Source organism: Chaetura pelagica, unplaced genomic scaffold (assembly GCF_000747805.2).
Source record: "Chaetura pelagica isolate M959 unplaced genomic scaffold, ChaPel_1.0 scaffold76, whole genome shotgun sequence".
NCBI classification, from domain to species: domain Eukaryota; kingdom Metazoa; phylum Chordata; class Aves; order Apodiformes; family Apodidae; genus Chaetura; species Chaetura pelagica.
This window is the reverse complement of record NW_009970723.1, coordinates 2,382,506-2,398,823: the sequence shown is the minus strand read 5'-3', so window position 1 is coordinate 2,398,823 and position 16,318 is coordinate 2,382,506. Positions and strand designations below refer to the sequence as shown.

At 41.4% G+C, this 16,318-nt stretch overlaps 1 protein-coding gene across 1 annotated transcript; it reads left to right on the top strand.

Annotated features, from left to right (window-relative positions):
* Nucleotides 1-1,163: 1,163 nt before the first annotated feature.
* Nucleotides 1,164-13,681, top strand: PAG1 (phosphoprotein membrane anchor with glycosphingolipid microdomains 1). Its single transcript, XM_010006398.1, has 6 exons — nucleotides 1,164-1,288; nucleotides 2,821-2,872; nucleotides 3,415-3,511; nucleotides 6,495-7,090; nucleotides 11,646-11,705; nucleotides 13,260-13,681. The coding sequence occupies exons 1-6, from the start codon at nucleotides 1,164-1,166 to the stop codon at nucleotides 13,608-13,610; spliced, it is 1,281 nt and encodes a 426-aa protein (XP_010004700.1). The 3' UTR covers nucleotides 13,611-13,681.
* Nucleotides 13,682-16,318: the final 2,637 nt, after the last annotated feature.

Here is a 16,318-nt window from a genome sequence, read left to right as displayed (position 1 = left end):
ATATTAAAAAATATATTAAAATATATGCATAAAATTAAAGAAAGTCTTAGTGGCTTTAGACATTGTTCAATGTTATGTTTGTGACACTTTTTAATTTCCAGAATGTAACTGCTCATTTCATAGCCATTGTATTCGATTTTGGTGTTTATCAATCTTGAAATCTGGCTGAAAGCCTGTAAATAGACTTTGTACAACCTCTTGCTAAATTAGAGAGAAATTGATGTCTTCAGCAGTGCAGAATAAAAGACTTCTTTTTATTTTTGTCACGTCAACAATGTATGACATTAAATATAGCTATATAATTTTAGAATATATTGTATACCAAAACTTATGTCTTGTAAATACTGTTTCCCCAGGATGTTTCTCCAGGGGCTGCTGTGCTGTAGCAGAAGTTGTGTTTATACAAATTCTTAAAACCACTCTGTCTACTTTTCTCATCAGTTGTTTTCATAGACTGGGGTAGTGAGAAGCAAAAACATAACATTCAGTACCGTTACTCTCCATTCTCTATTAAGAGAATAACCATTTCACATAGATATAAGATTAGATCTAATCTACTGTAAGAAACATTTTTGTGGTATTCCTTGTGTGGTAAGACCCAGCTTATTTGTCACTGAACTTGAAGCACCAAATCATGTGTGGGCAGGAAATATTAAGAGGGAAGGAGGTGAACACCTGCTGCAGCTCTCCTTTTGGCTTGCTTACTCTGCAGAAGCTGTAGTTGGTTTTGAAAGCTCACTTTCCACTGAAGTTAACTAATATCACTGCAAAATAAACTACTCTGTCCCTTGGAGTGGATTTAGCAACTTGTTCCTCAAAATACAAGTACAGAGATACTGTAATTTTATTTGTGTTGAGATTGTAGATAAGTAACAGCTGGCATTAATACTTGACAAGGTTTGTTCTATGTCACCACCAAAAATGTTGCTGAAAATCTCCTTGGCTGGCTGGCTTGTATTTGATACTGTTTTTCTGTAAGATCTGGGTTTGAAAATCTCTCCTGCCAGATTTTTAGCTGTCAGATTCATTATCTTCAAAATTTATACTCACTTCTAATGGTGTTTTTCTTTCTGCAGAAACAGAAGGTGTGTGCAGCACAGATGCCAGCCTTCTCCAAGGAATAACCTCTTCATCCCCAAGTGACACCAGCTCCTGCTAGTACCATGGGGCCAGAGGGTGGTTTCTTAGGCAGTGGACAGGTCCACATCATCCTGTGGGGAAGTTTGGCAGCTGTGACAACACTCTTGTTCCTCACCTTCCTCATCTTCCTCTGTTCCAGCTGCAACAGGTAAGGCATAGGAGCTTAGCAGGCAGTAACAGTTCTTGAGTCAAATAGTGCAGGGATTGAAATAGTGCAGGATTAGCTTCACTAATAACGACTGAGCAAGAAATACTGAGGGCTTAGGTGTAGAAATAAAAAAAAGCACAGTACAAAATCTGTTTTCAGAGAAACCTGAATTTGAATAGTTCTGTTCATTCTAAAATTTAAAATTATTTTTTCTCTTTTGCTGTGAAGGGAAACTACTGTTGTGTTTGCTAGGTGCTTTCTCCTCAGCTGGAGCCTGGAGTGCAGGACACTGACTGTTAGCAGATCACACTGCTGGCCTGAAACTAAGAAAATTAGGTGGCCAAAATAGGACCAAAAAAGTATTGGTAAAAAGGAGAGGCAAACTATTGCTATGTATTTCAGCTTTGCTTTGGTCATTCCTGAAGACTAGAGAATTGATCCTGCCATTCAAGCCAACATGAGTAAGAATCAGTGACAGTAATGAATATCTTGCACCTTATTCTTATTTTCTTTTCTGTAAAGGGCTTGAATTCACCAATACAGGCACTTCTACTGAGTTCGTTTATTCACATTTCAAGGCTTAGCCCTGCTGATGGCATTGGGGAGCTGGGCAGCTCAACCCGTAGGGGTTTTCCACCAGGGCAGACTGGTCAGAGAGAAAATTAAGTATTTATAAACTTGAACTCTGCTCTGCATTAGTCAAGCCTTGCTAGCTCTGTTTTCTTATTTCCCAGTTAGGTAGAATTTTAACAATTGCTAATGTAGGAAGTAAGGTGCATTGCAGACTTCAGAAGAACAGATTTAATATTGTCAATTTTTTCTAACCTTTTTCCCATTTCATCTAGGGGAAGGATTATTATTTTTTTAAGCTCATAGTCTGTTACAGTATTTCACAATAAGAGCTGTATTTCTGAAATGGTAAAAACTGGAAACATGATTCATACTTTGAGTCCTGTGAAGTACCCAGTGAAGCAGGATTCATTTAAAAATTATGGCTTTTGCTGCTATGAAGTTTGTAGGCCTTCTTGAACTGCTCATGTTTATTATCATGTGGTTCTTTGATTCTGTGATTATTAATTATAACCAGCATTCTGAGTGGGAGTAGGCTGGATTTTGTTGGCCTTTGCTAATTCTTCAGAGGAAAACACTTTTCACTGACACCATGTGGGGAACTCCCCAGGTAATCTGTCCCCAAAACATGTATCTTGCATATCTCTGAGGATTTCAGGTATTATTAAATTGAGGATAATATTTTTTTATCATCCTTATTGTGATCTTACACTGAATGAGAAAAGGGTTGTGTGCATTTTTTGTACCTCTTCAAATATGCTTCTTGTCACCCTACTTCAGTGCTGACCTTACACAGAGGTCATGCTAGTAATAATTACCCTGTAATAACTTTCAGTTATTCTATTTTCAATATTATTGTGAGTCACAGTTTTGTTCCCTGCAGGTGTGTAAGGTCAGTTAATGATTTGCATTTGTATATTAGCATAATCTGTAGTAACAGTTCATACATCTTTTTCATTAAGGGAGAAGAAGGCCAAACATCAGAATGGAGATCATGAAAATCTGATGAATGTGGTAAGTATTTATTTCTGGCAGCTTACATGTGTCTTGTGGTTGGTTTGTACCATGCTCCTTGCAAAAAAAAACCAACACAGATTGGAAAATAGCTCAGGAACTTGGAGAAGACTGAGCAAGGGAAATTTTAAAAGTGGCAGAACAGGGAGAAGAACTTGTGTAGACCCCAATAATCTGCATTTTCTCAGAGCTTTTTCTGCCACCACTGTACTCCAGATCTCCTGCCTTTCTTTCACTCTGCAGCACAAGAACAATATGCCCTTTGTCAGCCGCTGTCTTCCCATGTGTTAAAGCCATGGTAATGTCTATTACTATAAAGGTTGGACAGGAGATCACTCTGGACATACTTGTATTTATTTGTTTTAACATCTGTAAACACAGGCACCTAAAGCTTTGAGTACAGTCAGCATGGTTTGACTCTCCTGCCAACAATACCTGTGAGTCAGAGCTTCCGAGAGCAGAATGAAATCCGCCACGTATCTATTTATGCAAACTTTCATTCTGACCCAGTGGTGGTTATATGTCACTCATTTGTCTTGCAGCCTTCTGACAAGGAGGTGTTCAGCCACTCCCTCACAAGTTCAGCTACAGAGCCCCCTCCAAGCAGTGAGCAGAACGGGGCCCTCAGCAACGGCGAGGGTGAGTAGCGAAGCCCCAGCAGCACCATCCCCTTGCTCCCACCTTAGCTGCACGTTGGCAGGTTTCTAGCTGACAGCTTTCCAAGCACACAGTCGTGCCATTTGCCCCAATATTCTGCATTTCCCTCTCTTCACCTCTGGAGCGGCTGGGCATGCAGCTCTCTGGAGGGCAGTCAGTCCTCTCCCCGTAGGACATAATTCACACAAAACTTACCATCAAGTTAAGAAAATGCAACGATCACGTTTGCCATGCTGCAAAGTCAGTAGCCCATCCCATGGAGATGCTGGCATTTCAGGCAGTGCCAATCACTTCTAAAGCACAGCTCTTCCTGGCGCCCAGGCTACCGGTGCTGAGATTCCATGTTACAGTGAAATTGTGAAACCTCTCTATGAGGTGACCAGAAAGAAGAATAATTTCAAATGGGGTCCTGACCAACAGAAAGCTTTTGAGCAGATCAAAAAGAAAAATTGGCTTCATCCTGGCTCAAACCAGGACAATCTCCACCTCCCTGCCAGGGTTGCTCTGGCAGAGCCCTACACCCTGGCTCCCAGGCCTCCATGCCAGCCAGCACTGAGGAGGTGCTAAGGTCCTCCTCTGGGCCACCAAACTACATCTGCAGAATGACCAGACTATCAGGCAAAGACTGCAGCATTCCCTAGTCTTAGCCAGCCATGGAGTTGGGATCTGTCATGTGACCAGAAGATGCAGTTGTACTTCGGAGCCTCATTCCTGGAGGCTGTGGGAATATTTCAGGTCCTTCTCCACGGACTACAACCATGCTGTGCAAGGCTGTCACTTTTATTTTTGCATTCTAGAAATCACACAACATAAATAGGCTTTCTCTTTTTTTCCTTAGTCTTTGCTTTGCTGAGCACTCAAAATGACTCACAGTGAAGTACCACTGGAAAATATTTTACTCGGCTGGTCCTAAAAATAAACTCAGTCTAAGCTGAGAGCTGCTGGGAGCCAACTGTTGTCTCCACACTAGGCACTAACACCATGAGCTGCGCTCGTCATCTCCTGCCTCCTCATCTCACTGTGCAGAGAGACAAGTATCTAAAGGCATTTTAATCTTTGTTTTTGCAGCTAATTACTGCTCCCGCCCATGGGCTTGTTGTGTACGTAGGTGTGTGGCTCACCAAGGCCTCATGCACACAGCCCTGCAGCAGGGAAGCGTTCCTCTTTGCCATGAGTCACCACACATGCAGCTGTAAAAGCTGCTACTAAAAGTCGTGCTGTCAACCAGCAGTTTTCAGACTATCTGATAATACTCAGTTTACACTCTGCTTAATAGCCCTTCTGAATAGCAGTGTGCTTCAATTTCTTATTGATACTTTAGGCATTCTTCTTGTTTATTTTTCTTTATTTTGCTATTCCTGCTTGCCTTTTGAGCAGGGACAGGGCTATGGAAGGAGCACTATCAAACATTGGTTTCTTTTAGCTTACCCAACCTGCCAGCTTTTTGTTAATCTATGCAAACCCTTTATCTATGCCTGCCCCTTCTGTGCCACTACCCGTAATCACAGAAGCATGGAAATGTGAGCTCTCATTAATTCTGATTATACACCCCAGGCTGGATGGGATGAGTGCTTTATGGGGCCTGTGGCAGTGCTCTGCATAGCACAGAAATCCCTGAGAGCATGCACCAGAATGGGAAAATGTGTTCCAGCTTCTCCAGGCCAGTTCCTGATGTTCCTCAGGAAGTCTGCAGGCATTCTGGGTAGTGAGTAGGACACCTTGAGTCCTAGTCAGGATGCAACAGGACAATTCTTCCCTGTTGCACCTGTTCCCCTCCCTTTGTATGTAGGAGCCAAGTGAATGGAGATGGATGTTTTTATTTTCTTCTCCTCCTATCTCCCATTCAGACTATCTCATCCTTCCAGTTCCATCCTGAGTTTTGCTGCCAGGGTACAGCTCCCTGCTGGTGCTGACTGCATGAGTCTGCATACCCTGAGCACAAGAGAAAGCAATGTCCATGGCAACCACCAAATCAAGAGTACTGACTACTTCAGCAACACTTTATGTCATCATGTCAAACACACTGAAGGAAATGGAAGAATAGGTTGATTTTGCTGAGGGAGTATCACAAGAACTGTTCTAAGAAAAAGTAAAGCTAGTCAAAGAAAGGGTGTCACATGTGGTTACACCTGAAACATGCTTGTTTGTGCCCATGTATACATCCCAGAATGCAGGCAAATACCAAACATGTGCATTGTAAAATGAGAAGTCCCATAGATTTCAGTGCCTAATACCCTTCAGGGACAGGGACTTAAATAACATGTTCTGCCTAACACTACTTTCTGAAGTTTGGTCTTCACTTTTGTGCATGTGGCTGGCTCATTAGTAGGTTGTCAGCCTACATGATGTGCTGTGAGACTAACAGAATCATGGCATAGCCTTCCAGTGGGGAGCTTCTGCTCTAGTGTGCAGGGAGGCTGAGCACGGTGGGGCTGAGCGAGGTGTGATGCTGACGAGAATTTGGCCAGCAGGTTAAACAAGGTGAGGGTTGGTTAGGGAGAAGGCAAGAAGGCACTTTCTTTTTTTGATTCCAAAGAATAGGGAAATGAAAAGAGGAAAATCAAACAAGGCTTTTTTAAAAGGCTCTTGGTTTGAGGCCTCCCACCAGCATTGCCCATCTGAGACGACTGAGCAGTCTGTAAGCACTCAATACCACCAAGTACAGCTGAACATCCATACACACCTGCACCTACCCACCCATCCCCTGCTCTCCTGTGGATGCCATTGCAATATAATGTAACTTGGTGATGAACAGAGTATTTAAGATGTTGTGAGAAAGATATTTTAACTCTAGAGTGCAGAAATTTCTGTAACTGAAACCTTAAACAAAAAGCATGATAACCACTAGAGATTTCTGAGCATTAGGATCATTTACCCTTTCCAGTGAGACACAAAACCAAAGTGATGAATAGAGTATGAATTCACCTTACAGTTACACATTTGTTTTAAATACTTCCTTCTCTAGTACTCTCAGAGGACAGTACAACTGCCTGCATCCAACCTTATGAAGAAGTACAGACGTCTGTCTCTGATCTGCTAGATCAACAGGATAGTCTTGGGAAGTCTATAAAATGTCACCAGAGTCGGGAACTACCCAGTATTCCCCCTAACACCACCATGGAAACCATCATCTCAGCCAGAAATGCAGAAAATTATCAAGGTCTTGGAATGGAAGGGCCTTACGAAGTCTTGAAAGACAGCTCCTCTCAGGAGAACATAGTTGAAGACTGCTTGTATGAAACTGTGAAGGAAATAAAAGATGTTGGAGCAGTAGCCAGCATGGAAGGGAGCTGTAACAGCAAATCAAAGGCATCAGTGGCTGTTTCTGAAGGTCAGAATCAGATTCCTGAGTGCAGAGTTGAATCAGCAGAATATGCATCTGTTGACCGGAATAAAAAAAGTCGCCAAAGTGCTAATTCAGAAAGCCCTCTTGACAACACACCAGATGTAGAGGATGAGCTTCCCCCTCCAGTACCCATGAAACTTCTTGATGAAAATGAGAATGTGCAAGAAAAGGAAGCACAAGAAGAAGTGACAGAAGGAGCAAGTAAACCAGAGAAGGTAAATACTGCAAATCCTTGTACTTGTCAAACAGCCAAATAATGATACAGAACATACGGGTGGGAGAGGATTTTATTGTTTTGTAAAATAACAAAAAAATACCAGGAGGAAAAAAAACAAAAAACAAAACAAACAAACAAACAAAAACATTCCAAGTGATGCAAGACTGTAAAATAGGAAAATATGAAAATGTACAGTGTAGTCTTTGCATTGTAGGCATGTACACATTCTGTTGCAGCCTATATTTTGGATTCTTGCAGTATTCACTTCATAAGGCTTTTCCCAAATATTATCCAGAAATTGCATAGGAGGCTTCTGCTTCTTTGTTTAATGGTATTATGCTTGTGGGAGCTATTAGAATAGGTATCCAGTATCTCTGTCAGCATCTGTATCTTGTTCAGCATCCTTTATTTTTTTTCTTTTTTTTTTTTTTTTTTTCTTATGAAACCTCCATCTACAAAAAGGACAGGGAGACTTTCTTGGTGGGTGCCCTAACTTCAGGTGTGCCTCCTTTGTTGCACCACCTTGACTTAGCTGTGCAAGTGTTAGGCATCTGCTTAAAGCCACTCATCTGCGCTCTCTCTGCAGGACAGGGACAGAAAGAGAGATTGCAGCTGTAGGCTTTTGTATTGTCAAATTCTGTATGTCACACGCAAAAAAAGTAATTTCTATCTGCTGAAATCGCAGCAAAAAGTTGTGTTTTCTCAGCAGCTTATTCTTTCTCCCAGCCTACAGACAAGTCAGTGGTGAACTCCTTGAAAAACAGAATGATGACATCTTCAACAAGTTATTTTCCCATTTTTAGTTTTTCACCAGAGTTAATTTTAAGGATGCTTTCAGATCATTGCACAAAGATTTCATAAACTATTGAGTTTGCATTTTTCAAAAATAGGTTAGGTAACCTGTTATTAATTGTGAATGAAAGAATTGTGGTTTTAGGAGATGAATATAATTTTGGTGTCTGAGGCCTCAAATACTAGGTATTGATGAAAAGTTGAAAAAAATCCTTAATATGCGATGTGACGTTTTAATGTTAATGTTTACCTGGAAAATTATGGCAGAGCTGAAGTATTGTTACTTGTTTCTGGTTGTTCTCTTATTTGAGGTATTTCAATAATCCAGGCAGAGGGCAGAAAAATACCTTGTTAAATAACCATGGAACTTAGAAAGGACAACTGAGTCAAAATTCATAAACTGGAGACTACTCATAATGTAAAAATTGTTTATCTGTCCTCTTCAGGGCACAACCTTACAAATAATGAGCTTGCTAAGTAAAAAATTAAGATGTGATTGTCAACAATAATTTACCAACACTCCCCCCTCCCAAATTCAGGCCATATGTACTTTCTAATTAAACTTTTAGAGGAACAGCTTTCCGTAACAGCCACATTTTTCCTACCAGGTGTGAAAAGACTTGCAGAAAATCATTGTGTTTCCCAGGCACCGATACAAAGGAGAAGCATTTGCCCGGTGTGTAGCTCCCCAGCACGCTGTGTATACAGTGTCAGTAACTGCCAGGAGTGGGAATTGATTAAAGTGGTTCATGTTTTGAAGGATTAATCAAGAGGTGACACATGCAGTCCCCTAAGTGCCAGAAAAAAGGAGTTTGTCTAATTAAAATTTATTCAGAGCTAAAGCCACCCTGAGTTACAGCTTCGGCAGCATCGGATCCTTCCCGCCTTGGCTGCTCGGCGCATGCATTATGCATCGAAGCGTGTGCCTGTCCTGTCCTTGAGAGCTACAGCTGCAGCAGAGCTGGAAATGATAACTGTTGGGATATATAAATGTCATTATTGTTGGCGTTCTGTGGGGAGGGGGTTGTGGGATTGTTCTTCTGTTGTGATGATGATAATTTTCCCTTCTGTTTTGCTCCTTCAAACAATGCAGAGCAATGCCTCGTTTTCTCCGATGTGGCAACCAAAACCAAGATGTTTATGGAAATGTATGTTATATTGATAACTCTTGTAGTTAGACATACTCTGTAGATATTTCTTTTTGTTTCTTCTCTTGTGAGGCTGCTTAGCTGCCTTGCTTAACATGACATCCATATCCCGAACTTTTCACCCTTCTGCTCTGACTCTGATGAAGAAAGAGGTTGGGCATAATTCATGTGAGTCTCACTACAATTAAACTTTGCTGTAATAGGCCATCAAGAAGGGACAAGCAGGGAGGCTGCTTGTGTGACCAAGACTTCTCCCTGCTCACAGACAGAAAACAGACCACGTCCAGATTGTTTCAGCCTCACCCTGTAAAAGAGGGTAGCCAGGATGATCCCCAGCCCATGCTGGTTCCTGATGCACACTCATTTGGGAGACAACTGGGAGCCAGATCTGCAGTAAATGGGTGAAGATTAATTATCTAAATTGGTTATTTGCTGTGACACAGCCAAATCCTTTGGAAGGTTTTGGAAAAAACCTTTTGGAAAAAAGACACCTTTAATATCAGTATCACTTGGAAAAACTTGGGTGTAGCTCTTCTAAAAAACTGGAGAGGCAGAATAGTTTTTTCTTTAATTCTTCCTTTTTAATTAAAAAAAAGAAGTACAGATCTCCTTTTTCACCCAGGTCTTTCCAGAATGAGCACTGGTAGATATGCTCTCCATGTGTAAATCTGGCTGCTGCAATCTGATTTCAGACTTGTGCAGCCTGAGGATGAGCGAAGCATCTCTTAAAAATGTGCTAGCAGAGAATGGTCATCGTGTTCTGGTGCCCAACTCAGGAGCAACAGCTGAGCCAAAGAGCAAAAAGGCAAGTGCTGTCAAGGGACAGAGGGAAAGTGGAAGGCAAATAAGGATACATGCTCTTTGTGTTGCTGCTGTTGAGGTTTTAAGCATGATTTGTAATATTGCTAGATAAAAAATGCTTAGGAGCAAGTATTTTTTTTTAGTTTCCAAGATGACAATTTTGACATCAAAATTGACATGTCACAGGTTTCACATTTAGAAGGAATGCTTGGTCACAGGGAAACAAGAACAGGACTGCCAGCACCCTAGGGTGTTTGTCAGTACCCAAGTAGGAAACTGTAGAAGGGGTCCTGATACATAGTGGTTATAGACACACTGATGAGAGGAAGTAAATTCAATGATGAATTTTGAAAACACATATTTGTTTTAGTGTGTGAGGACGAAAGTACTAATTTATTCTTCAACACAAAAAAATATCCTGCAAGTAAGAAAGACTGAACTGAGCTGCTGTAGTGAAACAGATCTAATAAAGGGCTAAGCTACATTTGAACTTCTCCGTTTTCTTCCTTTTTTTTTTGTTTTGTTTTGGTTGTGGTTTTTTTGTGGGGGTTTTTTGTGAGTAAACAAACCACTGGTTAAAAGCACATTCTCCAGAAGATCAGAAAGAAACGAGGAAGTTCTTAGTTGTGGGGGAAGGTCCCTGGGGAGAATCAGGCAGACTGCAGTGCTCTCTGGGCCAGGGTCTTCAGCAGAAGTGCCCCAGAGGTTTGAAGCTTGGTATTTACCAGAAGTAAAAACACCAAGAAAAATGGAAGTAGGAAAGAATCTGTTGTAACGAGCCTCTGTGGAAAAAAAAAATCTTGTGTGTCTAGTATGTGCCTGGATTTTTGATTGCCTCGTTTGTCTAGTATGTGCCTGGATTTATTTGATTGACTGTGCTAAAAATAGCTCTACTCCACCTTGGTCTGCACTGGAAGAAGTCTGAAGTATTTTAGGTGGAGCATTTGCATGAAGCTCCAAAATGAGTGCTGGAAGGCTCCCTCTGAATCCCTGTGGAGCAGGACTCCAGCAAACCCTACTCACCCGGAGGGAAGGATGGCTACTGTGAGGTAGCCAGAGTCTTCATTGCCATAGAGGTCCTAAGCAAAATGCTTTTCCTTCAGTAGTTCGTGACCAGATTTTCACAAGTCACTTCACATGCTTGAAGTTAGACTTGATACTAAACCAAGCCCTCCATCCTTTAGTAACTTTACTGTGGCAACTGGATTCAGCAGATGCTTTAAGGGTGGAGCTCCCTGTCTCAGGGTGGGTTGCAGCAGCTCTTCTTCACCATGTCTGGTCTGAGCAGCAGTGCAGCTCTGCACCTCCTCACAGCTGCTGCATTTCATGGGGCAGGAGGATGTGGTGCCTCCCGTGCAGCACTTCCAGGAGCCCCTGCATGATGGATAATAATCATCAGGAGGGTGCCAGTGAGGATTGTTCTTTTGTCATCTAAAAGCGTATCTGAAAATCACATCAAGGCCAACTAGTGTGTCACAGCAGCTGACTTTTAATTGTTCAAAAGCCTTTGCAGACTCTTGCTTCATTAGAAGTGTAAAGGCAGGGATACAGCAGAGCAGAGTTTGTTTTGTTACATAATTGTTACCCTTTTCAGGTCAGGGTAAGAGCCGAAACAATAAAAAGCTCTAATAACCTCAGGGCTGTTATCTCCAGAGATGTACTTTGGATATTAGGGATATAAGCTATGTAAAATGGAACTAGTGAGCTAATGACAATAAAATATAATGTATCGATTGTACGGGAGGGGTTTATGATAGGCTTCACACTGAGGTAATGAGCCTTTTTTTTTCTTTTTTTCTGCCTTTTTTACAGAGGCTTAGTTCAGTATCTTACAAGTCTCGAGAGGAAGATCCATCTCTTACAGAAGATGAGGTAGGTTTCTTGCATGAAATTCAATAACTAACGAGAGACATTTTTCAGGCAGAGATTAGCATAAGCTCTGCATGACTAAGCAGGACCGAAGAAAGGTGAAATTTGTCTGCAGGGAAAATGAAAGCTGAGGTTTCTCTGCAGAGTTGGCACTGCCACATCCCTAAAATCGGATATATTCCAGCATATGGCTCTATCAGGTCAATAGGTTAAAATGGTGTCAGAAAATAACGGGAGGCTGAAATTGGCTTAGGGCGGCTTCTTGATTTGGATGGCAAGCTCTACTGAAGAATAATAATAACCAGCAGCCTTTTGAAACATGCTCCACATTCTCCATGCAGTGTTTGGGGCTCTGGGAAATAAACTGAAGCACAATAGAAGCACCGAAGTATAAACTGTTCTTAAAAAGTCTGTTAGTCAAGTAAATTGTGAAGATTGAAACAAAACCAGGAAAGTTAAATAAGGTTGCTTGTGATCATCTCCAGTACACCCATCCAATTTATAAATACGTTCTCCAGACACAAAAGTAAACACAGGCCTGGCATTGAGCTGGGTGAGCTAATGCTTTCTGCTGGGAGAAGTGCACCCAGACATTAATGAATAAATTGATCCTTGAACTGGGTTCATGTAATGTAGTGCTGGAAAGGGCTGAAGTATGGATAAGTGGAAAAACCATTTTTGTTTGGTTGGCTAAAATAATTATGAAGTAAGAAGTACTGCCATCTGCAATTGGATGCCTCTCTTAATAAAAAATTAAAAAATACAGAATTGATAAAGGGATGTGGTTCATTTGCATCAGTCACTGTTAATTAATGGTAATGGACATTATTATACCAATCTACTGTTTTATTTGGATTGATACAAATCCAGAGTGGCCTAGCATGTTTGGGAAGGACTTCAAATGTAACAGAAGAGCTATGTTGCAATTGTGTTATTAGGTACCAGAGAAGAATGCACCCCTGTGCAAGGGGTAGTATCCACTTGGATCGGGAGAGGGAGTCACGAGTGGCACCAACCCAGGGAGCCCTCAGCAGAGGGACGTGTGTGGACATGGACTTCTTCACTTCTTCATTAGGGGTCACCTTTGTGCACTTGCTTGAGCATAAAAATAATAATTTTTAAAACCTCAAGGATCAGACAGCATCTGCCTACATTACAGCAGCCAAACCTGATCATCCCTTTGACCCCTGTCTCCCCACAGAGCTCAAGCTGGCTCCAGGACCATAGCAAATCTTTTAAGAGCCCCTGCTCACAAAGCCATTCCCTTTTGTCCCGTGTCCAATTTGCCTGCAGGGGATTTATGATCAAGGAATTTTTACATTTATAAACCTCTTGTATAAAGCAGTCTTTTTTGAAAGAAAATCGATTTATAAATGCATGCCAGAAAATAAATTATCTGTAAGAAATGTGGGAGGTTTTTTGTAAGAAAGGATGTGTTTTTATAAGAAGATCCTGCCTTTGTATAAGCAGCAGGCATCCTTGTGGTAGAAGGGGTAGAAACTGGCACACAAGCTTTATGCCATGCTTAAATACTTAGCGTGTGTCTCCTTGTCCTAGATCTCAGCCATGTACTCATCGGTGAGTAAGCCGGGACAGGCCATCAAGGCACTGGATTCTCCTTACACCTGTATTCAAGAAATTGCATCTCAGAGGTCCCCATCAATTTGCAGTGGCCTCTATGCAAGTGTGAAGGACTTTGAAAACACCCTAAATACGACCACTGTGCCTCAATCAGCAGACAGACCAAATGGGGAGCTGGAGCCTGACTATGAAGCTATCCAGTCAGTGAGCCAAGAAGAAGACAGGACCTTGTCTGTGCCTAACACCAACCATGCTGCTCTTTCAGGAGAGAATGACTATGAGAGCATAGGGGATTTGCAGCACCACAGGGATTTCACCAGACTTTAACTACTCCAGCAGGCAGATTTATCCGCTGGTATTTTCCAAGGAACACGTGAAACATGGAGAGGGAAGGGCTTCTCCTTTTGAGTAACAAAGCGAAGTAGAGGACAAAAGTTGTGGAGAAGCAGCATAAGTTTCAGCCAGGGTGTGCTGCCCCCTAGGTTATTCTGGGTGGTGGTTCGAGGCTCATGGGAAAGGGTACGTCAGGTCTGAATAACAACCAGGACAACATTAAGGCTTCTTTGTTCTTCGCTCCCAGACAACCAGAATTTGGGGAGGAGTGCCATGCCTGTCATCCTGATAGGATTACATACCAAAAAGACTGCCTTTACTCAAAACTAGCTTTTCTTTTGAAGATATTATTATCTGTCATTTGCTTCAGAATGTTTTTCAAGCATCATTCAAGTTTGGGCATCCACAAAGTTGAGCAAATCGTGGATCATTGTACCTCAACTCAGACTTACTTTGCAGGGCTGGGGAAGGTGTGCCCACTTTTGTGTCTTTTGGGGACCTCTGTCTACATCCATTGCAGCTGAAGCAGTACTTCACAAGGGACCTACTCCAAATGTACTTGAATTAATTATGTTGGCTTTTTCTTTTTTTTTTACGTCAAGGGCTGTAGAATATGACTTGCAATATTTGAGATGTGTATTGGTATTTGTAGGGATTTGTATTATTTGTGAAATACTGCTTTAAAGTGGCACGTGAGACCCTTAACGTTCTTGCTTTGTTCCCTCACGTGCACACATACACCTACACAAACACACACCAGACAACTGTCATGTTGCAAAAAGTTATGCAAATGAATGCATTGGCATAATGTTCAGTCTAACTTTAATAGTGTTGAATCTTTTTTTAAAGACTTATATAAGAAAAATTATGTACTGTGTTGAGTGGATAAATCCCATTTTTGTTTGGGCTTTATTTGGTTTTCCTTTAAATATTTTCCTTTAATTTTTTTCCACATACATGAACAATTGCTTTTTTGCTTTTTTTTTTGTCTTCTTGAGCAAGGATATGGACCATGCCTTGCTGGTTTTACAATCAAAATAATGGAGTCTCTGTAAAAGAACACTGCCAAAGGGCAAAAAGAGGCAGAAGAGATGGGGGGATTTAGTCTGGGATATCCACTGGTCCTCCTTGTTCCTCTGGTAAAAGGAACAAGAGGGCAACCAAGAACTTCTTGGGGCTCTGACAAGGAGTTTGAAAGCCACTGGCTTTTCAAAGATGCCAAGTAACTCTGTTACTATTAAAGAAAAAGTACAGTGCTTGGATGAAATAAGTAGGTACTAAGTTGATACTTTTCTTCAAGAGTAGTCCAGGAAGAGTCCAATAGCAGAGAACTGGCATTGTGTGAAATGCCTTTGTGCACTGTTATGTGTACATGTGTGCATATATCCCATGTATATAAACATACAGATGTAACTTGGACACAAGTATATATTACAGTCCAAACTTGGTACCAGTCAAATACATGCACTTACATAATAATCTGGCATGTGCTTGAAGAATAGTCTATTTTTAATTCAAAATAAAAAGTACATAAACTGAGGTTGGTTTATTCCATAGTAGCTGAAATAGGTTTCCTTTCAGCTCAGTTGGTACTGAGGTTTTTTTATACCAGATGGAGTGAGTCCTTCTCAGATCACTGGCCAGCATTCAACATCACTTGGTACTGTAAAAAGCAAAACAGATCTGGTTATAGAGGTTTATTAGAAATAAACTCATGACTGAAAGAAGTGTTCTGATTTATGGGCTTCGCCTTTAAGTGGTACAGCTCTGAGGAGCAGTGCAAGTGTGCAGTCAAACTCTGCCTGCAGGGTGATTCAAACTTCATGGATCCTGACCTCATGTGACAGTGCAGCACAACTGATCTATAACTCTCTTCCTTTGAGACCACTCATACATCCATCTTGTTCTCGACCATCCTGCCGTGCTTCCACAGCTGCAGCAAACCCTTTGCTTCCACTTTATTGCAGTGCTCTATAAAGCTTATGTCAGTCTTCCTTTCTGGAGCTTTTCCCTCAAAAAGAGTTTCTATTTCTGTTCCCTTGAATGTGAATTCATGAAGTTCACCTTTGACTGTTCTCTTCTTCTATGTCAGACTCTCTAAGGCCAAAGATAAGATGCATCATGTTTCAGAAGATCTGTTGTGCTAAGTCTGGAGAATTTCTGAAGCTTTTAACTATGTGCTTGCTGTCTGTTCCTTGCTTGGGGGTGCAGGTTTATATATGTCATAGTCTGACTCCTGCAACTTAGTGGTAGGCATACCCTTCATCTCCTGAAGTTCCCAAATACATCTCAAGATGTGGTTATCCTCTAAGGATTGTCTTACTCATTACATGATGACTGCAGTCTTTGGAGAAACAGTAACAACGTGAGGTTTTGTCAGGTTCACCTTCAATTTCAATACCAGCTTATGGATAACAGGTAAAGCCAGAATAACACTGAGCTGTTGATAGTAAAATTTTCAGGTGCAAAAGAAGAAATCAAACATCACTCTAGAAGTGCCCCCTTCAAGATCAGCAAGGCAGAGGATGAAGGGAGGGTGCCAAATTTCTCTTTGCAGTTTTTCAGAGGAGGATCAAGATTGTGGGTTCAGAAGAAGGGACCCAAGACTCAGGTCCTTTCTTTCATTCTTTCCCCTGTTCTGGCAGCTGCTTCTTGACACCCCCAGGCTTCTGTTTTCCACAGTAAAATTCCTCCCCCTCTCT